Source organism: Camelus bactrianus, chromosome 26, assembly GCF_048773025.1.
Source record: "Camelus bactrianus isolate YW-2024 breed Bactrian camel chromosome 26, ASM4877302v1, whole genome shotgun sequence".
NCBI classification, from domain to species: domain Eukaryota; kingdom Metazoa; phylum Chordata; class Mammalia; order Artiodactyla; family Camelidae; genus Camelus; species Camelus bactrianus.
The window spans coordinates 22,833,506-22,856,489 of record NC_133564.1 but is presented as its reverse complement, the minus strand read 5'-3'; the positions used below and the strand labels follow the sequence as shown (position 1 = coordinate 22,856,489).

Genomic DNA, 22,984 nt, shown 5'->3' with positions numbered 1-22,984 from the left:
GACCAGTGGCTTCAGGAAGAATCCATTCTGGTCCACGTGCGAATGGTCAGTCCCAGAGGGGCCAGTAGAATGACCCTCCTGTGGAATTCAACCGTAGTTTTTCTCCAGGGAGAGGGAGCTCTGGACCTCTGGGGGCTGAGGAGAGGAGGCCCTGGGGGGAGACTAACAGTGCAATGTGAGAAGAGGCCAATGTCTGAGGAAAGACGAGCTCAGTGGAGGAGATGTGCTAGCCTTGGAAAGACGTCTGATGATCCGAAACACAGGGGTGCACAAGACCATGGGGCAGAAGTAGGGAAACTGAAGAAATGTACATTTTCTTAGTGAAGCAGGAACAGAGTTAGTCTGATAAGGTACTATTTCGTCAATGTCTTCAGCTTTCTGGGGAAAGTGAGTTAAATTCCCAATATAAACAATAAAAGCTTAAGCTTTGGTTTTATATCTATTTGCCCATTTTTGACCCTCATTTTCTCATGTACAAGCTGTGCAATTTCCCACTTGCTAACAATTGAGGAGACCATGAAACAAAGATCTGCCGACGGAAGTAGACTTTTGATTGGCGTTTCTAAGGAAAAAACTTTAAAAAAAAAAACCCCAAAACTCTAGTCATTATTGTACTTTTTTGGTTGTTTTTTAAAAACTGTTTATCAAAACACTGTCATCTTCATTTTTTAACATTTAACATTTCAACATCACTGGAATTGGGTACATCTTACAGTCAACAACATATCATCATCGCCTTTCTTGGTGAAATAATTGTGCATATTACAAAAGAGATGGGGTCTTCGTCAGCACGGGCAGACAGAACAAAGAACCAAAAACTGGGTGGCTTAAACAACAGAAATTTGTTTTCTCACGAGCTCCGGAGGCTGGAAGTTCCAGCACAAGGTTTCAGCCACTCTGGTTTCTGCTGAGGGCCCCCTTCTTCCTGGCTTGCAGACGGCCACCTTCTCACTGTGTCTTCATGTGACCTTTCTCTTCTGTGTGGCAGCAGAGAGAGAGAGCTGTCTGGCATTTCTTCTAAGGACATTAATCCTGTCGGATCTGAGCCCTACCTTGATGAATTCAATTAACCTTAATTACCTCCTTATAGGCCCGATCTCCAAATACAGCCACACTGAGGGTTAGAGCTTCCACATGTGAATTTCGGGGGCAACACAAACATTGAGTCCCTCCCTGAACATGGCATCCTGGATTCCATTAGGTGTTACATAGCCGTCATCAAAAATATTTCCACCTTGCAGTCGGCACTTTATGTTAAATCTTATTTAATGTCTTATTTAATGTATAAGGTAGGATTGGAACTGTTTTTAATTTGTTTTTTTAAGTAGATTATGATGAAACTCTGAAGGTTAAAAAATGGTATTTATAGTTTTAAATTAGAAATAATAGACAGTGTATCATTATAGGCTTATTGCTGAAGAAATAAACGCTGTCATCAAACGGAGCACGAAAATTGAAAAAAATTAAACTTTCAAAAACAGTCTGGTTTATTCTAGGCACAGACTTAATAACTCTTGCTCCTCGGAGAAGTGCAATTTATTGTCACGGGGAAGCTTAAAATGTCAAACATATTCTTATAAAATACAATGCAAGCTGCCTGCAGATTAGACCACTTTTTTTTTTTTCCAACTGGTGCATTTCCTCCTTTCTGTGCAGCTTTCATAATAATCGTGGCACTTACTCTGAATTGAAAGCCTCAGTGTGTGATGTAAACGTTCCAGCCCTGCCCCCGCGCTGGTTTCTATAAGTGTGCGCTGCTGCAGACAGTGGAGGGAATGACACGATCTGAGCTGTCAGGAAGGAGCTCAGCACAAATGCAACAGAACCAGCGCTGAAGCGAACACACAGCAAGAAGATGGGGCCAGGGAGGAGCTCAGGCTGAAAACCCAAAGGCTGTCAATCAGAGGACTGGTACTCCAGGACTTAGCAGGAGGTCACCAGTCCAGCAAGCCTTTTCCAGCATCCAGATCATGACCCAGAACCAACAAAACTTGAGAGCCATCAGGACAGATGTCACCAAACTTGTTCATTCAAAGCTGACCCCTCTGATGACCCAAATGTCTTTTTCTTCGTATTTCAGGTGGGCTTCCAACAGATTTAGTGGTCTCATCTCTTTTAAGCCCCAAGGCAACTAAGAGCAGCAAATTGGAAAGTGGAAGAGATTTCTGGAAACAGAGTGAAAACTGACTGCCCACAACACAGCAGGGTAGAGAAATGGTCAAGATGTCCTCAAAACCTAGTGCCATTTAGTGTAAATGCAGACACTGTCAGGCCGCGGAGAGCATGGCTGCCCTCTAATACTCTGTCATAATTAGCCCCTATGTTATGTAGAAAGATATAAAAATACGTAGTATTAGAAATATCTCCCTAAAAGTGATTAAAACAAATAATACCTTGGTATTATTTATTGAAAATAATTTCAATTATTTTCAGCTATTTCTAATGTTCAGTTAGGACCCAGGATTTTATCAAAATTGCTCTAAAATCTGAGTTTAGTACGTGTCTATTTAGCATAGGGCTTTCCAGACTAACGCAAGAGTTGGATGGCTCATGCGAATGAATACCATCCACCCTCCGAAGGTAGGAACGAGGTGCAGCAGGAGATGAGAGAGCACTAGGCTTCTGCAACATGCGAGCAGGTGGAGATGGGCAGAGCCTGTGTGCCCAGCAGTCGGCCCAGTGGGAGGCGCATGGCTGAGGGCTAATGCCTCATTTCTCCAGATCAGAACAGCAAAAGGCAGACTTTACGATACCTTCATTGATTTGTTTACATTTTACAGTATCTCTTTCAATTTTTATATTATGAGATCATAATCCAAAGGCATTTTAGGACTAGGTAGTGTTCATCACCTGTACAAACACCCATGGTTAATACTCTGGAGGTAGGGGAAGCATAAGTTACAAAATTCTAGGTAGTATGAAAATAAACATTTTCACAGTACACACACACAAAAATGGGTTGAGAAGCAGAAATGTTCTGTGCGTTTCATGTTCAAACACTGCTTCACTCTAGGACACTAGGTAAATCATTCTTTGTGTTTGTTTTCTCTCCGAAGTGATTCTCTAAAGATATATACAAGGCCCCGAAATCTTTGATCAGTTAAATTAGATACCAGTGTAGGTTGGGCAAAAGCTCAAGTCAAAAAACCATCCAAGACTTTAGGAACAAACCTGTTCCATGATGGGGCGAGACAGTGGCAGCGCTAAAACTGGACTTTGAGAATTAGGGCTTCAGAGCCACGTTCTTAACTCCCACTCCACCCACCTCTCCCACACAAAGACCGAATCTCATCAGACCACAGCCAAGTCACGGGGATGATCATCTCAAGATCCGTAACTTAAATTACATCTGCAAAAGGCTCTTTCCAAATAAGTTCACATTCACAAGTTCCAGAGGTTATGATAAGGACTCACCTTTTTTGGAGGGGCTGCCCTTCAACCCCCCATACCATCTGTTTTGGACTGAGCTGTGTTCCCCCCAAATTCATGTGTTGAAGTCCTAACCCTCAGTACTTCAGAATTTGACTGTTACCTGGAGACTCAGTCTTTCAAAACACAACTAAGTTAACATGAGTCCACTAGGGTGGGCCCTAATCCAATATGACTGGTGTCCTTCTCAGAGGAAATCTGGACATAGACACATTGAAGGAAGCGGATATAAAGACACAGGGAGAAGACGGCCATCCACCCGCCAAGGAGAGGGGCCTGGAACAGGTCCTGCTTTCATGGCCCGCAGAATGAACCAACCCCACCGACACTTTGAGCTTGGACTGCCAGCCTCCAGAACTGTGAGAAAATATATTTCTGTTGTTTAAGCCCCCAAGTGTGTGGTACTTTGTTACGGCAGCCCCAACAAACTAACACCCCATTCCCACCTGGTGACAGGGGCAGGAGAACCTCCCTGCCTCTCACCAGCGCCGCACACTAGAGGCTGTCGCCAATAAAAAATGCAGCTGGATGTGAGGCAAGCCAAGTAAGCAAGACAGAGGCCTCCAGAACACGAGTACTGATGTGTTTCTGTGTAACACAGGGAAGACAAGGGAGCACAAGGCAGCGAATCCAAGCTGGGGATAGGAAAGACACCGCAGAGAATGTGACCCAAGCTGAACGTTCAGAGATAACTATGCCTGTCAGGTGGGCTAGGGAAGAAAGGTTAATTCCAGGCAGAGGGAAGGGATGAGGAAAAAGCATGAAGACCTCAAACGTATAAGCATTCAGAGAATCGCAAGTCACAAAGGTAAAGCAGTGACACTAGATGAGAAGCTTGGGCCTGAATGTAATTCAGCTAAGTCACTAAGCTGACTCCTTTTTCCCTGATCACAGCAAGAGTTTCTCAATGAAAGAAGCAACCACTGATTTACCTTCTGTGCAAAGTTCTTATCTTGCTGTAACAAGCAGTTTGAGTACTGGCTATGCTGAGGAGCACTGTGGGGCCGAGGGCATGGAGTTGGGGCTGGGACATAATAAGGCACCATGCTGGAGGGTTGGCTGCGGTCAGGTCATGGAGGGCTTTATGACACGCTAAGATACTTGGACTTTCTCTTTAAGTCTCCAGACAGGTGGCAAGACACCCCTGTGATGACTGTGTGGAGGATGAACTTCAGGGCACAGAGCTGTGAAGGCAGCGAGGTTGGTAGGTTTGGAAACCACTGTACTAATCTGGTCCCCAAAACCCAGTCTTTATTCCATTGTTGGTTTGTGACAGTGGTTTCATCAATCCGTAGTAAAATGAGAAAAATTTTAAAGGTAGAGTAAATTTTCATGAAGCAAAATTTTAATTTTGAAGGACTTCTTCAGTTCAAAATGATGACCTCCCAACTTCTGTGGGGGTAAACTATCCATTCAATAATGGGGACAGTAAATAACAGGTTTTAAATAATGTGTGTGTGTGCTAGCCTTCAAGGGAAGAATCAGCTAGTCCCTCTGATTCTCCAAGTGTCCCTTTGAGACTTTTCAGGTCTTGTGAAACCCACAAGAGTGGGAAGTCTTGGATTACCAGGGGAGGGCTTAAGCTCAGGCTGGGCAGTGGGGTGGGGGTGAGGGGACAGTGAGACAAAAGAGAAATGAATCAGAGGAGGAATCTAAAGGATAAGATACTTGACAGCTCAGATTCTACCCTATTTTGCTTACAAACTCTCTTCCTAAAACCTCACGTATACAATCTGATTTTTTGTCCAGTAATAATCCCGTGAGTGCTTCTTTTGGGTCAACTGTATTGTAAACATATTTTATGAAAAGCACTAACACATAATTCTTCCTTGCATCTCTCCCCTTGATCCCATTCTTAGAAGAATCACCGTGTGATTTATAGTTTTATGGTTGACTGCCATGGGCTTCAGGTAAAAGCTCCTTCTGGAATAATCACTTGACAATAAAATGTGAGATTCCTGGTCACTCAACCTGCCAAAATCTTCTTTCCTAAGAGGAAGGAGGATGGGCAATGTTCTGTTTCTCTCCTGATCCTGCCTTTTGTGATACCGGAACCATCTTCTTCCAAGCTGCTGCTCCAGGGATCCTGTGACCTTGATTTTAAACACAGCCTGAGAGATGGTTTTGTCAAACTGACACCAGCAGCCAATACCAGGGGGAAGCTGCATGTTATATTTTCATTTTTCTTAAATCTCGTATTTGATTTACCTTTTTTTTTCCCCCTGGCATTCTCTAATCTACAAAATCAAAATGAATTGCAGCAGAGTTACAGTGAACAGGGCCTAGTCGTTGCCTGCGGAGGAAAGACCTTTGATAACAGATCTCATAATCGATACTGTGCTTTTTTTATTTCCTCCTGTTTTGTATTCTCCTCCTGGGACCTCCAGTCACATAGACACACACTCCTCACCCCGATGTTACCACCTTCATTTCCTTTATTGAGATTCTGGAGATAATATGCTACTTCTACATGAAGTCAAATTAGACACGTAGTCTTTGAAAATTTTAGAGAAAACCAAGTATTCTTTGGGACTATTTGATCTCTTTCCCCTAAAATAACCTCCCCTCGTTTTGTCCAGTTTCTTTCAACATACTCCAGGGTAACGTTCTGGTCCCTGCTGGGATTACTAGGAGGGTCACACTCTCCCAGGGTTATGCATTTTGTTGTTTTAAAGCCCTGAGTTTGTTCTGCTCATAGGATTTCTATCAGAAATGCCCGCTGCTTCTCTTCCTACCATTTCTACTGTAATCTCCCTGGTGTATCATTAAGGGGTTCTGTGTAGTGTAGGGAATATTAGTTAGAACAGCATCCTGTTTTACTTGCCTCATTATTTAGAGAGAGTAAGACTCAGTGAAAGCATCACCCCAAATTACAGAAGCTGACGTTGCCTGCTGCCTCTGCTTTCCTATCAATAAATCATACGCTTGCTCCTTACTCTTGTCGTCCAGCTGTTATTCCGTGTTACTCTCGTTTTGTTCTGAATCACCCTTCACCTTTCATTCTTCTCATAGCTAGCACAGCAATACGCCTAGTGGTTCTCAGTCAGTATTTCCTGAATTAAACTTAATTATGGTAGACCTCTAACAGCACATGGCCAACTTCTCCTCTAATTTTAACATGCATGGGGGTTGACTATTGGTGATCCCTGGTTTTCTAACCTCATTTTTTTTCTTGCTCTGCACAAGCTCTTAATTTAATTCACTCCCATGGCCCTCACTGCCAAGTCCTAGGATAAAATAAATGATCTGTAGCCCAGCCTGCTCTCCTGAGCTTCATGTCCATCTTACTCTGTTGTCCTTCAGACATCCCAGAAACAGTATGTCCAAATCTGAACCCTTCTCTTGGATGCATTCCCTCCGATGGTGAGCTACAGCACCATCTATGTGGTGTATATATACAATGGAATACTACCCAGCCATTAAAAAGGGTAAAATAATGCCATCTGCAGCAACATGGATGGACTTGGAGATCATCATACTAAGTGAAGTAAGCCAGTAAGAGAAAGAAACATACCATATGATACCACTTATATGTGGAAGCTTAAAAAAAAACACACACAACTGAACTTACTTATAGAACAGAACAGACTCACAGACACAGAGAACAAACTTATGGTTACCAGAGGGTAAAGAGGGTGGGAAGGGATAAACTGGGAGTTTGAAATCTGCAGATACTAACTACTATATACAAAATAGATAAACAAGTTTCTACTGTATCGCAGAGGGAACTAAAGTCAATATCTTACAGTAACCTATAGTGGAAAAGAATATGAAAATGAATATATGCATGTATATGTACACCTAAAACATTATGCTGTACACCAGAAATTGGCACATTATAAACTGACTGTACTTCAATGAAAAAGAATGGGGGGAGGAAGGCCATCTTTTTTATCCTTCTATACCCTTCTTCATGTATTTATACAGTAAAGACTGACTTAGCACTGTGTGAATTACGATTCCAAAGACACAGCGATCATAAGATCTGTTCTCGCTATCTGGAAAAAGTTGCCATCAGTTACAGAACATAAGGGATGTATACAGACTACCCAGGCCATAATATAAAATATAATGTGTTACTACTGATCACTATGGAATTTCAAAGTCAGTTACCAACACCTAGTCCTTGTTATATTCTATTTCCTGCAGATGCATACATCGTAACTAATCTTTGAATGTATTCACATGCATCCCAAGGGTTTGTCAGAGTTTATATATGGTCATTACCAAAGTTTCCTTTTGTTTGCCTTTCATTCTCACTCCCTGTTTCCTTTATTCTAGGATGGTGGTGATACTCCTCACAGTAACAGCCTTGTTAGTATCGCTGCTTCCTCTTCAGTGTGCTCTTTGCCTTGACTTTTTATCAGTCACCAAGTTCTATTAATGTGATGCTCTGTCCTAGATCTCTCTTATATTTCCCCCCTCCTAAGCATCCTTAATATCCTTCTTTGTCTAAAGTATTTAACTATGTTCTTTCTCTGTGAACCTGTCCAGGAAATACTAGTCTACACTGTTGCTAAAGATTTGTGGAAACCAGATCAGATTTTGTCATTTCTCTTGTTGAAGTAATTCGGTGGTTCCCCATTATGTCCAGGACAAAATCTGAACTCCTTAGAATGCTAACCCAGGCCCTATGTGGTCTGACTCCTGTGTACTCTTCCAGGCTCCACTTGTCCTCCCTTCCTCCCTCCCCATCAGACTGTAGAGTTTAGAGTGTGAACTCTGGAATCTAATCTTCTGGTTTCAAATCCTGGCTCTGCCACTTACTAGCTACGTGACCTTGGAAAGTCACTTATGTTCTCTGCACCTCAGTTTTCTTATTTGTAAAATGGAGCACATGGTAGTTCCTGTTTCATATAGTAGTTGAGTAGATTCAATGAGTTAATCTATGTTAAATGCTTATCATAGGGCCTGGATGATAGTAAGGAATTAGTATGTTTGTGTGTGCACGTGTGTGTCTTGCTATTGTTGTTGTTAAGTTACCTGACGTTCATCAGAGATTATACTTATCTTTTTCGCATATGCTGTCTTCTGTGACTCGAATCACCCATTTCCCCTCTACCTGACTTATCCCCACTGTCTTCTGAGCTCCAGCCTGAATGTCACTGCCCCTCCCTACTCAGGCTGGATGAGTTTCCTCTCCTACGTGCTCCTACAGCACCTGTGCACACCTGTATCATAACACTCATCACACCAGGTGTGGGCTCTGGGCATTGTGGTTTTGAATACTTGTGATGGCCCAAAGGTCCATCATGAAGTAATTTGCAATAGGGTTAATTTTATCTATCTATCTATCCATCTATCTTGATCTATCTTCTGATAGATCAATACATAAAATAAGGCAAGACACAAGTAGTTTGGGGATTCAGAAGCTCAGAAGCTTTAGGGATGTATCCATACCAAAAGTAAAGGTTCTACCATATTTTAATTTTCTATTTCTTTGTATGTTTCCCATATGAAATTTTGGATTCTTAAATTGGGAGACTTAAAAAAACTCTATCCCTAGTGCCTTTTTTATAACAGAGCTTTAATTAATATTTGTTGAATGAACAAATGTGTATTTTTAATTTAACACAGAAATTATTATTTTTTTTCCAAAAACTGACTTTGCCTGAGCCATAATTTGAGGTACCAACCCTCTTTCCAGGAAAACACACACACGGTTAACCTCAACATTTCAGAAGGTTTGAGTTACAAACCTTTGCCCTCGAGCATGGTTTCCCATTTAGTCAAGGAGAAAGGCAGAAGAAATGCATTTTTTAAAATGCTAAATACTCCAGAGCCCTAAGGCTGATAAAGTAAAAGTAATCATTTGAATTCAACTTTTTCATAAAGACATACTACTGTAAGTTGTCTTTGCCCATTAACTTCTTGGAAAAGATAATATAATTCATACATTTTCAATTTGGATCCCAGTTTAGTAAACTTAGGAGAGTCAGTTATGAGTATAGGTGTTTGGAGGCATGAGCTGGGCTTACAGGGAAGTTCCCTATCCCTGCTCTCACCCGCGTAGTTCACACCTGCCTGCCGCACCATCTGGAGTTCTTTTCATTAGCTAGTCTTTCTGACTAAGGCACGGAACACTCTGCCTTCAGTGGCACATATGAGAGGGTGACTGCATCAGGGCACTACTGCCTGAAGGAAAGGTGCTCAGACAGCTGGGCTGGCTGGGGACGTGCAGCCCTAGGTCAGGGCGGGAAGGGTGAATCTCAGGGGGAGAGCCTTTAGTTTTGGGACTAACAACATCATCTCCTTTATGATGAAGGCAAGCTCTAACATTGCGAAGGGCAAGATGAGATCTTTGAGTAGCTCTTTCAAGACTCTTCTAAAATGTTCTTCCTTAAAAGACAGCCTTTGTGGCTCTCGAAGCAGATCATATACCTGCATATGACTGAGAGATGATGGGTCAGAATGTATATGCATATTCTGAAGACCAGAGAGCAGCTTTACAAAGCACACCCAGATCAGTGCTCCTTAAACAGGGACCAAGATGGCAAGCGGGGGTGGGGGGGTGGGGGGGTGGGGGAGGAATGAGGGAAGCCCAGGGAAGTTGGGGGAAGGCCAACCCCCATTCTGAGAATCACTGTGTGATAAAGGGGTACAGCATGTGGCACTGAGGAGGGGACACAAAGGATATGAAGAGCAAGGAAAATGGTGGAGAGCTGTGATCCTGATTAAAGTCCATTTGCCTCATTTACAGATAAGGACTCAGGCCCCGAGGTCTGACAGGGTGGACTTTCCTTCCGCACCAGGCATCTTTCCAGACCTCATTCTACACCCCAATACCTCTCCATGACAAAGTGCTTTCTGGCATACAAGGTCCTTTTTTTTTTTTTCTTTTTTTCTTTTTAGTAACTCAGAGTCTTTTGATGGGTTTTATGACAGACCCGCTCCATTATGAAAAAAGAAAAAAAAAAGTGAAACAGTGAAGAATAACAAGGAGTACTTTTTCAAGTGACAAGGGAATAGCTGTTAACGTGAACAAATACTGAACAGTTAAACTGCACTGCAACGATTTAATAACATTTAGTGGTGCTGTCTTAAATAGTTACATTTAATTAAGCCACTGGATTAAAAAGTTGACTATCAGTGCTTGTAATTTTTCTAGGAACAAGATGAAATCATCCAGTGTAATTTTGGGAGAATGCAATCTATGTTTTACAGGAAGCTGAGGAATGGATTCAGAAACTGGTCTTACAGTTGTGGCTTGTTCCACATATTAACAGTTCTTTCTAGTCCCTTCTTCTCTGGGTAATTTATGCATCCGTCAAGAGGTCAACCTGGGCTGTAGCTGGTTCAGTATTTTTATCATGTACAATGAACTTTCATATTTGTTTTTTTTTTTTTTATCCTACTAGGGCCAGGGTTCCCTTCAGACTCATCCAGAGCAATTTGTCAAGTGAAAGGACCTTGCTATTTGATTTCACTCTTACTACTTTGCGTTTACATCACACATGGAGAAAATTAGGAGCAACAACTGTCACTCTCTGAGGGAGGAAACTGCCATGATTCACAAAGACAAGAAGTAATTTTCTGTAATCACAAGATGACTCAGGTTAGTAGCTTTCAGCTATTATAGCAATTCAAATAATATGAGCATATTCAGTAAATTAGTCCCAATTCCTATAATTTAAAATTTACAACAATGTGATATAAAGTAGGCTGGAACTTATTTTCGCACTAGGTGGAAAAAAGAATTTGAAAGCAATTGTCCAGGGTGAGTTAAAATTCCAAGAATACTTAGTATTTTATTAGAGAGCAAAATGCTTTTAAACATATTGTGAAATGTTTTAATCATACAAAACTTTGCAGTATAATTTGTAATTGAAAATAAGATGTAGGTGTTAAATGTGAAGTATCATGTATAAAACGGTTTAAAAAAAACTTATGTACTGTATAATGAAGTCTTTCTATAACGTACATAGTCTTTGAACTGTCCTGATCAATTTGTATTTTCATGTTAGAATTAGTTTGAATATATCTTTGAAATTTAAATCAGAGTTTTATGCTCTTTATTTTACATACTATGTCTTCTGTAGCATTTATAATAGGAAAACAATTTACAGTATTTGTTTGTTTTTAGTTATAAAAATGTGACTACTGCGTGTCTAGGGTAGATCTCTAAAACAGGCCTCTGCAAAGGAAGGAAACTGAAACACAAAACACAACTGGGAAAGCTTTCCTCTGAGCGCCTACTGGCCCCTAGCAGGGTATTAATGACTCTGGACCGAAGAATCGAGGACCAGTTTATCTGGAGTAAGGTACTGTTGTCTCGCAGAGGGAGCTAAGCAAAGAGCTCATTGATTCATTGGTTCTACAGTTAGTTATCGAGTGAAAGCACTATGATACATATAAAGTAAGATCAAATTTCAGTTCCTGCCCTCCAGTAGCTTCTAATCTAGTTGGGAACATATACAGAGTTGAGAGTTCAAGATGGTATCGGGAGAAATACTCTGAGAGGCACAGTGATAATAAATACGCAGTATGTAAGAAACACGGAGAGAAATGATTATTTTTATCTCTAGCTGTCCATAGAGTCTTTATGGAGGAAGAGGCTGGGTTAGATTTTGAAGGCCAGGTAAGATTGTGGAAGGGAAAGGTGAGACATGGGAGAAACTGGAGGATCTTTCCTTTAGTGATTCGGCTTCAACTACCTCTCATCAGTTTCCCAGGGCGGGAGAGAGAATGACCGTCCTAGACTGAATCGTGTGTCCACCCCCGTCCTGCGTGACCAGCAGGCTTCAGCATCACTTGTCCAAAGAGAGATGCAGTTCCTCAAAGGGAGAGCAGATAAGCACAAGTTTTTAAAAGTACTTAGTCTCTAAAATGGCTGGGATTGTAAGTAATGGTCATAAGTGCATGGGCTCAGGCTTCGGGAGAGAGTAAATGTTCCCCAGAATCTTAGATTCCAAAAATCTTTTTTCACTACTACCTCTGAGAAATTCTCTTCTTTTTCTAACTAATGTCTTACTGGTAAATAAATAAATAAATAAATAAATATGTGTGTGTGTACACACACACACACACACACACACACATACACACAAAAGTTGACCAGTAATGATTTCCAGCAGTATTTTTTTATGCCCTTGTGTTTTTGGGTCCACATTGGGTCCACAGATTAGTGTCCTTTCTCCCACCCTCTCTCCTTTCCTTCCTTTTGTCAGCTCTTCAAATACATCAGATGACCTGAAGTGATTTGATTTATACGCCCTAGTTGTGTTAGAATTTCAAAGTTTGCTACTTTCCCTAAAAGGCAGGTTAACAGGACCTTAAGAAACACAGTGGCTTGCCCAGTTCTGGGCAATTCTTGAATTGATATTTCTTAAAAGTCCAATTTAAATTACAGGAAAAGAACATTTGAAAATCCTGCCTGTGCTTCCAAGTTGAGTTCAAAGGTGAAGATCCCAGTTTCTCACGCATTCATTCTGAGATGTGTTAGCAGGGCTCACTGATGATTCCCTTTTTAATAATTTCCTATTACACTGAAATGAATGTCATATGTTACACTCCAAAATGATACAAGTATAGACTTCTAAAGCAAGAGTTTTTAACTGTCTTTGGCATTATTTTGGAATTTAATTTTTTAATATAAAGGTTCAAGCAAACTTGAGTTGCAGGTAGAAGCTGTCAAAGTCTAATTTCCACTAGTGATTGCTTACTGAGTAGTAAATTATATGCACAATTAATATTAGAATGCATAAATCTAGTTTTGAACCCTAACTGGAATAGATATAAAATTAATTAATAACAAATGTATGATTATATATTTTTACCTCTTCTTTCCTTCTATTTTTTTTCAATCCCTATTAAATCAGAACTCTTAAATCTTTGCTTTCTCCAGTCTCCGTCTCTGTCTTCTTTTCCATTAACATAGATGATGTGCATGATAATCATTTAGTGTACATTCATTTTCCCTTTTTTCTTCTTTTCTCTTTTCCTAGTGCCTTTCTCCATTTTTGGGTCATTCCATCTTCTGTCTTAAAAAAAAATTACTGGCACATATTTTTGATTCCTTTCTTTGTTTTTTGGAGAACTTTGTTTCTTCTATTAGGTATGGATAAAGGGATTAACTGCCTAAATATCAATTAGGCTCCAAGTTGCTTTTACCTTGGTTCTAAGGCTTATAAATATTGTGAAATTGTTCAGAAAAGTTTCATTCTTGGATCAGCTCAGCAGGTTTTTCCAGTAAGTGCATACATAGAGAGCCACATAAACAACCGGCCAAACATTCCAGCTGATCATCCTAGGAGTCATGAATCAGGAAATGTCAGTTCACCCAGACATTTCTAAAAGGTATTGAAGTAGCTGAGAATCGTCTTAATGAGAAAGAGGAACAATAAAGCAGCACAGTTATCAGAGAAGGAATGTGAGTAAGAACAGGAGTCACAAGCTGTTACAAGCTGACGGATCACATAGCATCCTTCCTGGATTCTTCACATAATTTCTGTCCTCATCCATTTATTAAGATCCGTAATCCTCATGTATCATTAGAATTGTGCTACTTGGAAGCTGTGGCTGACATAATCCATCTTTAATTTCACTTTGAATTATTATTCATTATATTTTCTTTGTAGACCATGACATATTTCAAATCCTGCAGAATTTAGGGATTAAAGAGATTACATTTATTTGAGAGGATTGGAGAAGACCACAAGGAAAAGTTGCTTCTTGGCTCACAATATTAAATTAAGTTTAAAAAAGTGAGATACAGAACTGTATTATTTTCTCCCAATTTTGTTCTATCTACAGTAGAGAGAAAAATGTTAATATTTATGAAGGAAAAAACACAGGACAAACTCACATAGTAACATGTTATCCTCCAACAGAATATGATTGGTAGTTTTAACTTTCTTAATCATTCATAATCAACACTTCTTATGACAAGCTGATTATTCCCCTGCTTTTGGCTTAAAACACCTAAGCTGTCCATCCATCCAGAGCAGTCACTCAGAGACTTGGGCAGATGCTTCCAGGATCACAGAGTCACAGAAAAGGGCACTTGGTGGGCCATACACTGGCTCATAAAGCTTCTGCCCAGAAGTGATCCACATCTTCTCTGATCACATGTAATGGTCAAAGCAAGTCACATGGCTTTGCCTGAATCAAGCTGGGTGGAGAAGTGTTCTCCTAGTCACATGGCCAGGACAGGAAAACCAAACATCGTGACTTCTCAAGGACCGCTCTGTTGCTAGAAGCAAGAACAGCTGATGTTTCTCTCTTGGTTCCTCTCTCCATGGGAACCACACCGAGCTACTGGCCACTCCCGTTACTTTTCTGTCACTTTTCTCTCCTCTCTTCCACTCTCCATAGCACTTAAAATAAAATATAAATTAGCTCTTCAGCTTTTCAGTGCATTACTTTCTATGACTTCTCCTTCCCTTTCAAATTACTTTCCCTTCTTTCATGACTCACCAACAAGGCATCGGCTCCAAGGGCCTGGAATTGGTCGGCACGCAGCTAAACCAAACCCTACCTCCCCAGCTTCAGCTTGAACCTTTCCTGATTACTTAAGTACTAGTCTTACTAGCTTTTTCATGTTAAGAGAATTCACAAGGAATTTGCATATGTGTATACTGCAGGAAATTTAAATCCACAGAGTGTCCAAAATGTCATATTTTGGATGGCTCCAACTCTACAAATCAGCTTCCTGGTCTGCACAATATAATCTCAACTGTAAAATACAACAAAATGGATTTATATTGTTTTACACACTTTCAAACAGCTCTTTGAAGTTACCTGTTTATGTTAGAAGCCAGGCAATTTGGGGGAAGTCTTAGAGGGAGGTCTCCTTGGGGTGCTGTTTCAGATACTACAAATTCTGAGCTTGTAGTTGGAGCCAGATGGGAGGGAACTGAGTTTATGTTGATTGCCACTTAACATTTGAAGTGCCATAAAAAAAAATTTATTTGTTCTACAGTTCTCAAGATTGTATTGCTTGATTGACTCCTTGAGGGGGGAAATTTTTAAACAGACTTAAGTCTACTGAGATTCTGATTAAAGAGAAAAGCACTCCGTGTTTGGGTTTTTCTCATGTGTTGGCAGTTATAGCCAGCCATATGTTTACTCTGTAAATTCTAGTTGAGGGTGCAAGATAAGCTGTTTCAATTTGGGTGGAAGTTTTGTCAGACATCACAAATGAGATGTGTACTCTGGGAGGATTTTGCCAGATTTTTTGCAGGGACTGTGGGCAGGTCCATAGTAATTAAGGATAACCTACTACTGCTAATTTGTTTTAAGAGTAGATCCTGAAAAGCTCTCCCTTGCAGTAAAAGGAGTGATGGAATTAGAGTATCATCACTTGGTGACAGTATTACTCAGCCATAAAAAAAGTATGACAGTCTGCCCTGGGCAACAACATGGATGGACCTAGAGAGTATTATGCTTAGTGAAGTTAAGTCAGACAGAGAAGACAAATACCATATGATTTCACTTACATGTGGAATCTAAAAAATAAAACTAATGTATATAACAAAACAGAAACAGACTCATAGATATGGAGAACAAACCAGTGGTTACCAGTGAGGAGAGGACAGTGGAGAGGGGCAAGACAGGCTTATGAACTTAAGAGATATAAACTACTATGTATAAAATAGATAAGCAACAAGGATATATTTTATAGCACAAGGAAATATAACCATATTATAAGTTTAAATGGAGTATAATCTATAAAAAAATATTGAATCACTACATTGTATACCTGAAACTAACATAATACTGTAAATCAACTGTACTTCAACTTAAAAAGTCATCAATGGATAGGATGCTAAAACTGGTGAATGAGATTATGAGAAATAGAATATTTACATGGTCTCAAAGAATCTCTCATCAAGATATTTCTTAAATACAAAGGGTTGAAGGTGGGGATAGGCACTCTACAGTGGAGTAACTAATCAGATGCCGTCTTACCCAAGTGGTTACCTGCCTCCTAGAGCAGGAGTAGCAAGGGGGTGGAGGGAGCACAGGTTGTCCAAGGACATCCCCGTCTGCAAGCTTGTGGGTGTAGGGTCCCCTCTCTTCCCACACTCACCAGGGTTACTCTCTTCTACCAAAGCCAGTGTCACCCTCTGTACTCAGAGTTAGAGGCCATTCTGGTTATGTTTGTTTGTTTGCTTGTTTGCTCATTTATTGAAGGTCTGCTAACTCCTGGGGATTCAGCTTTAAATAAAATAAGCCCTTGTTACCGAGGGCCTTCCAGCCAGTGCTAGAGAAAATCTCTAGCAGACTATCTCAGAGCCCAGTAACCTGTGGAGTGTGTATGGGATGCAACAGGAGTAGCCAGGGCAGGACTGCACCAGCTGAAGTGCACAACTAGGGCCGAGTGGGCTCTTAAATGATTAAAAGCACTTTCACATTGACTGGTAAAAAGCCACGGTCTGAGCCCCGGGCCGCTTCCCTGGGGTACTCCTCGCTCACACGCCACAGAGAATAAAAGATCAAACCCCAGACAGCACAGGCCTCTAAGACCTGCTCTTGTACTTTCCCCGCCCCTTTCTGATTGCCTTTATCCTGCCTGGAAGGTCAGAGAAGTCGTTCTGGAAGAGGTGATGCCTGTGCCAAGAATGAGCAGAAGTCAGCCAGGTAAAACACCGCATCTTTTCAGGCCCCGGGGTGACAGAGGATGTGTCATGTCTGAGAAACCACAGATCGCTGAGTATGACAGGCGCATCTGATGCTGGGGAAGGGTGGTGAAAGATGGCTTCAAGGGGTAAGTGGAGGTCAGATCAGAAAGAGCCTTGTATGCCCTCCTGAGATACCTGACCTTGATCAGACAAGCTATCAAATGCCTTTGAAGAAGCCTAAGACAGGGAGCAACACAATCAGATTTTTGTTTTAGGAAAACAGATGTGGCATAATTGAAGGAAAGGGACTGAAGGACCAAGGAAAAAAACCCCTGCTCTCAGACTGCTGAAGTAATTCAGTAATTCGGGGAAGAAATGAGGACCGTTTCTGAGATAGAATTGGTAGGATGTAGAAAAATGGTTGGAACCCAAAGACATTAAAAAGGCAGAATCAATAGCGCTTTGTTACTGGACTGGAGTGGTGAGCTACATGTTATAAAAATTTCAAATCTATTTAGCATCTGATAGAATGATTTATCTAAAGTGGACCTTTGTATATGCTTCCAAAATTAAGAATTGATCTTGCACAGAAACGTACTATAATTAGCTCCTTCCCAAACGACTGTTTTCTGAAGATGTGCAGGTAAGAACGATGCATTTGCTAGTCTTTTGACAACTCTGGTGAGGTTCCAGCCAAAGCTGTTCCAGCTGTTCTCTGCAGTTTCTAAGGAAGTATGCAAACGGCATAGCCTTGGCAGTTATAAGTTCTCAACCTTAGGAAACCTGCACCCTCCCATCAGCTGTCTCTGCTGCAAACTCTGACCCGCTTTCCTTGGCGTGGCCCTGTGCTCTGCAGGATGGACCATGCGGCGGCCCAGCTGGAGAAGCAGCACGTGCATGATGTGTATGAGAGCACTGCACCTTACTTCAGCGACCTGCAGAGCAAAGCCTGGCCTCGGGTCCGACAGTTCCTCCAGGAGCAGAAGCCGGGCAGCCTCATCGCTGACATAGGTAAGCCAGGGTGGGGCTGCATAGTCTGAAATATATTCCATCTGGCCTTTCCTTTCCAGATTCATTTTTCATTTCTGTTCTAATCTGAAGTCTGAAATCGTGCACTTGGCATGTCAGCACTGCAATTTTCACTTTACAGCAGAAATTCAAGCTGGAAAGTAGTAAAGCTCCTCAAATCTTCATTTAGACAGTGGCGATCTTTTCAGAGCTGTATATAAAATGGGAAATAAATAGGCTATATGCTTTCTTTTCCCAGAGGAAAAAAGAATTCCTTTTGATTGGACTGGAGTGGTGAGCGACGTGTTATAAAATTTCAAATCTATTTAGCATCTGATAGAACAATTTTATCCAAAATGAACCGTTGGTAAGACCTTTGTATATGCTTCCAAAATTAAGAATTGATCTTGCACAGAAACTTACTGTAATTAGCTTCTTCCCAAATGATCGTTTTCTGAAGATGTGAAGGTAAGAATGCTGTATTTTCTAGTCTTTTGATGACTCTGGTGAGGTTTCAGTAAAGGTGCTGTTCTTTGCAGCTTATTTCCACGAAATCAACCTGGCGTTAGTTGAAGAAGTCAGGATTGAGATGACTGCTTGTGAAATTGACCATTTTAAATTTAGAGACATTCACACTTGTGAATACAGTGTTTTGGTGGCTCACATTGAGTGGCTCTCATACCTTCTACAGAGGAGCCGGAACTGTGGGATTATAGAAGCGGTCCTGTAGCCTCTTAGTAATCTTATGGATCCTTTCTCCCTTAACTATTCTGTAGTTGTTTTATTATGAAAGCTTGTCTTTAAATTAGATCATATTGTAATAATCACTTACTTGCTTGGAGGATTTTGGCTCAGTATCTTTTGGAATCTAGAAGTGGTAAACCACAGCCCAGTGGATCTAAGATTAGGTTTTAAGCTATGGTGGTAGTCCTTGAAGCATGCCCACCTAAAACTGCCTTCTAGTAACTGCATGCAGATGGCGCCTGTTAGAATCGTAAGTCAGTAGTTACAAGTTCCATCTAATTTGGCATTTTCTCTAAATTTTGAGAAGAGAAACAGACGTGCCCAGGGCTTCTGGCTTGTTAAAGACGGTGCGAGCAGTGTAGAATTTGAGGAAGGGGTGCATGTCATGTAGAAGTGGAGAGTCTGAAAAATCTATTATGTCAACTTAAAAAAATAAATTTGGCTTCAGAACATGCAGTGAGTTTGGAACTCTTACCACTTGTAATGTAAACAAACTACCAGGATCTTAAAATCAATTGGGAGGAAAAGGTTTGGGGACAACAGTGTATCTATGCTACTTTCTCATACCTCAACACCAAAAATTTCAAATGAAGCAGATTTAAGTATAAGAAAATGAAATCATTAAAGGTCTAGATGATTATTAGATTATTTTTAAAAACATTGTCAGAAGCAAAAGGCCTCTCTATGAATGACAACAAAAAAGTCAGAAATCATAAAAGAAAATGTAGTTCATCGTCATTATTCACAGTACTTATGTTCGAGACAGTTGTCATGAGCCCTGAATTAGTGAATACTGAATTACTGCCCCTAGGGGAAGTACAGGATTAGGTTCCTGTGAGGCTGTGGTCACAATATTTTTGTCAGCTGATCAACATCTCACCTTGTTTCATGTGTGTTTCTGTTTAAAGACATGCATGTGCTGCCAGTAAAGACTTTGGCATTACAAATAAATGTTAGTAATTGCAAATACAGTCTGTGAATAATGAGGATTGACTGCATTGATATTTTTGACCACCTAAAATTTAAAAGGTTCTATAAGGCAAAAATCTAGACAAATATATAAATGAAGTTAAAAAACCAAAAACAAACTAGATAAAAATACCTGCAACATATGTGATAGAAAAATAGGTAATTTTCTTAATCTACAGAGCCTTCTTTAAAGTCAGTATGAAAAATACCAACCCCCTTGCCCAAAAACAATGAAACCATATGCACACACAGTAAATGGCTTAGTAACAAGGGCACAAAAAAATGTCCAGTGAAAAATATCCTCCCATCCCAGTCCCCCAGCACCGAATAACCTACATCAGTGACAGCCATGCTCTGAGCTTCTTATATAATTGTCTTGAGATATTTTACATAAATATAAGTGTATTTGTGCATATGAGTTTGTGTATGGGTGGACTTCTTTCAATTACACAACACAGTATGTTATACAAACTACTATACACGTAGCTTTTGTTTCTTTCAATATATCGCGGCGAACATTCCACGTTTGTTCATAGAGAGCTGCCGAACATTACAAGCTGCACAGCTTTCTATGCTAAGAGCACCAGATCAACAGATACATATGTTGTCTGCTACATTCCACTACTACAAATTATGGTACAAATAATATTCTTTAAGTGCCTCTGTGCAAATCCATCATATCTAGTATGTATTATTTTACACATTGGTATCTTTTGAGTTTTGTACTATTTATATTTTTACCATTCAATAGATGAATAGGTATATTTTGATTACACGATGAATGTGTTTTAAAATAAAATTGAAATTAAGAAGAAATCAGTGAAAAGGAAAGAAAGAAGCCCAAAGGGATTATTAGAAGAGAGGAAAGTAGAACAATACAACTATCTCCAAAAGGAAATATTTTTTCTTTCTAGGTTTTCCACTTAGCTAAAATCATCAACAGTTTACATTGGCTAATTTGACTGGGTATTAGGCTATCAATTTATAATTAATGAAACTTTGCATAGGCAATAAATGTCCAGAGGTGATCAGGTTCCAGCTGCCCATACAGGAATTCTCTGGATCGCTTCCCTATTTTAGAGGTGCAATTTTTTATTTGGCTAAATGTTATTAAGCATATCACCCCCATTCCTCGTGAAGCAGACCTGCTGAGTTGTGTGATAATGGCTCCTGATGGAAACTTAAGTCTTCAGGGCAGGTATCAGGAATGAGAGAGCAGGAACTCTAGCCTAAAGATAAAGAGCGTTGATGATTTTAAGACAACGGAGATGTGAAGTACTCTCAGGAAATACTGTGATCAGGTAACACCTTTACCTGAAATGGGCTAGTAACTTACAGCCATTAATGTGAGGAGTGTGTTCTGTGGTTTGAGATCTTGACTTGGATCACTTTAGGAAGCAGGAGAAGGACCAGAGTTAGACTCTTTTTTGAGCAAGGTTACCTTTTTACCTGACACCAGAGACAACTGTCCTAATAGTATTGAAATTTTTATTTTGGTGTACATAATTAAACTTAATTTTTCAAAAATTATGACTCCCTTTGCCTCTTAACTCTCAGTGTATTTATTCCCAGATCCTGTGGTCAGATTTAAGTTGCTAAGTCATCCTTTAATTACCATTGCTTCATTAAGCCCATCAAAATTTAGAGCTCCTACTATGCGGTAGGCACCATGCCTGCAGAATAAAACATATCCCCTCATCTCTGGTCTCAAAAAATGTATATAAAATAAGAAATAAATAGGCTACAGTCTTCCTTTTCCCATAGGAAAGAAGTCTCTTTCAGATAAGGTCTTAGCAAAAAGACTCTTAATTTTAAAAATGTAGTTCTTTCTGCAAACTTCAAAGATTCATTATTTCCAGCAAATACTTGCCCACCGTGGGCCAAAAATATTCTTTTGAATTGAGGCAATTAATCTGTTTTCTTCTTTAGTCTTAGTGTGGTGCAGAATACCAAACAGAGGGGAAGGAAGCAGACAGACACCTGCTACTGTATGTCCTCGGTACTACAAAAGGTCACCACTGAATGCGCTTTTGTAAAGGAGCATGATTGTTTGTGTAAGGAGCTTGCTGCAGTATCAAAAATGTTCTGATTTACCTCTTGCACAGTTAAGGTAAAGGGATGACTAGGCTTGGCCATGTTCTGATTCCTCATTAGGATATAGAATCTCCCCTCTCTGGCATCTCGGTGTCTGCACTTAGAAAATGGATAATTGCATCACATTCGGGAGTTCCATTACTATCCTTAAAAATGAATGCCATTCGAAATGAATATGGGATAAATCAAGGGTACCAGGGGAACTGGAAACATTTCAGGAGATGATGAGATCTGAAAGGACCTCAGGTTGCTTCATTTTTACCAGATGCTCTCCAAACACTTCTCTCTGGCTCTAATGTTCTATGAACCTGTTTTTATTAGTATCTTTGAAGTAATTTTCTCTTTCATTTCTCTAAATGTATCCCCTGAGCCAGTTCAAAACAGCAGAGTTACAAGATTATTCTTCTTAAAATATGAGCATCATCCTTGAAATATTCAGGATTTCAATTTTAAAATACTTGGCAAATTATATTTTCCCCATGACTGCTCTCAAAAATTGGATACTTTTTCTCATAAGCATTCTTAGGGACAGTGGCTATGAGATCTAAAATATTCCTAAGACTTCAATCACTTACATTGAAATAATAATGTTGGAAATCTTATTTTTTATTCACAAGCTCTCCACTGTCTCAGCTGGCATCAGCGAATCTTAATTATGCTTTTAGTGTCTCATAATTTTGAACAGCACCTATTAAGGAGGAGTTATTAAGGAGTATTGTGACATATTTCAGAAGCGGCAAACTAACCATCTTTGAACAACGGTAGATACTTTTCAGGCAGAAATGACCAGAGATAATGCCAGGAGGTATGGACATCAGCTCTAATGATATCTTTAAATATTTCTGAAAAAGAATTCAATGATATGTCTGTGTTACAATAAAATACTAGGTACTAGATTGTAGAAGGGTTTGTCTCAAGATGATCATTCATGTTATTACTTTCTTTATTGTAAATCAGTGAGATCTGATTGATCTAAATCTTTTGGCTGTATAAACCTTGAATTATTTGGGTCTCTGCCACCAGAAAGTGAACGTCAAAAGTGGTCTACTTAAAAAAAAAATTATTTGTCAGAATTGTATTCTGAATTAACAGAGATCATTTAAAACCTAGCGCTGACTATAGACTGAATAAAAAGATGCTGAATTCAAAGTTTTTTCATTCAAATTCAAATACAAAAA

The 22,984-nt window shown here is 40.0% G+C and overlaps 1 protein-coding gene and 1 long non-coding RNA gene across 11 annotated transcripts in view; one reads left to right on the top strand and one right to left on the bottom strand.

Moving 5' to 3' along the window:
- The window catches only part of LOC123616382 (uncharacterized), a 166,446-nt gene that overhangs the window by 114,057 nt on the left and 29,405 nt on the right, over positions 1 to 22,984 (bottom strand). The gene's annotated exons all lie outside the window — the stretch shown is intronic.
- Positions 1 to 22,984, top strand: part of TRMT9B (tRNA methyltransferase 9B (putative)) — a 50,875-nt gene that overhangs the window by 14,709 nt on the left and 13,182 nt on the right. For 3 of the 9 annotated variants that reach the window (XM_074353580.1, XM_074353579.1, XM_045515438.2), the window contains 2 exons: positions 10,788 to 10,984; positions 17,848 to 18,002. In XM_074353580.1, the coding sequence (XP_074209681.1) occupies positions 17,849 to 18,002 (154 nt within the window). In that variant the 5' untranslated portion in view covers positions 10,788 to 10,984; position 17,848. Of the gene's footprint in view, positions 1 to 10,129; positions 10,249 to 10,787; positions 10,985 to 11,474; positions 11,691 to 16,949; positions 17,011 to 17,847; positions 18,003 to 21,641; positions 21,767 to 22,984 lie in introns of those variants that run through there. The other 6 variants (XM_074353581.1, XM_045515435.2, XM_045515436.2 and 3 more) reach the window with 5 other exon arrangements.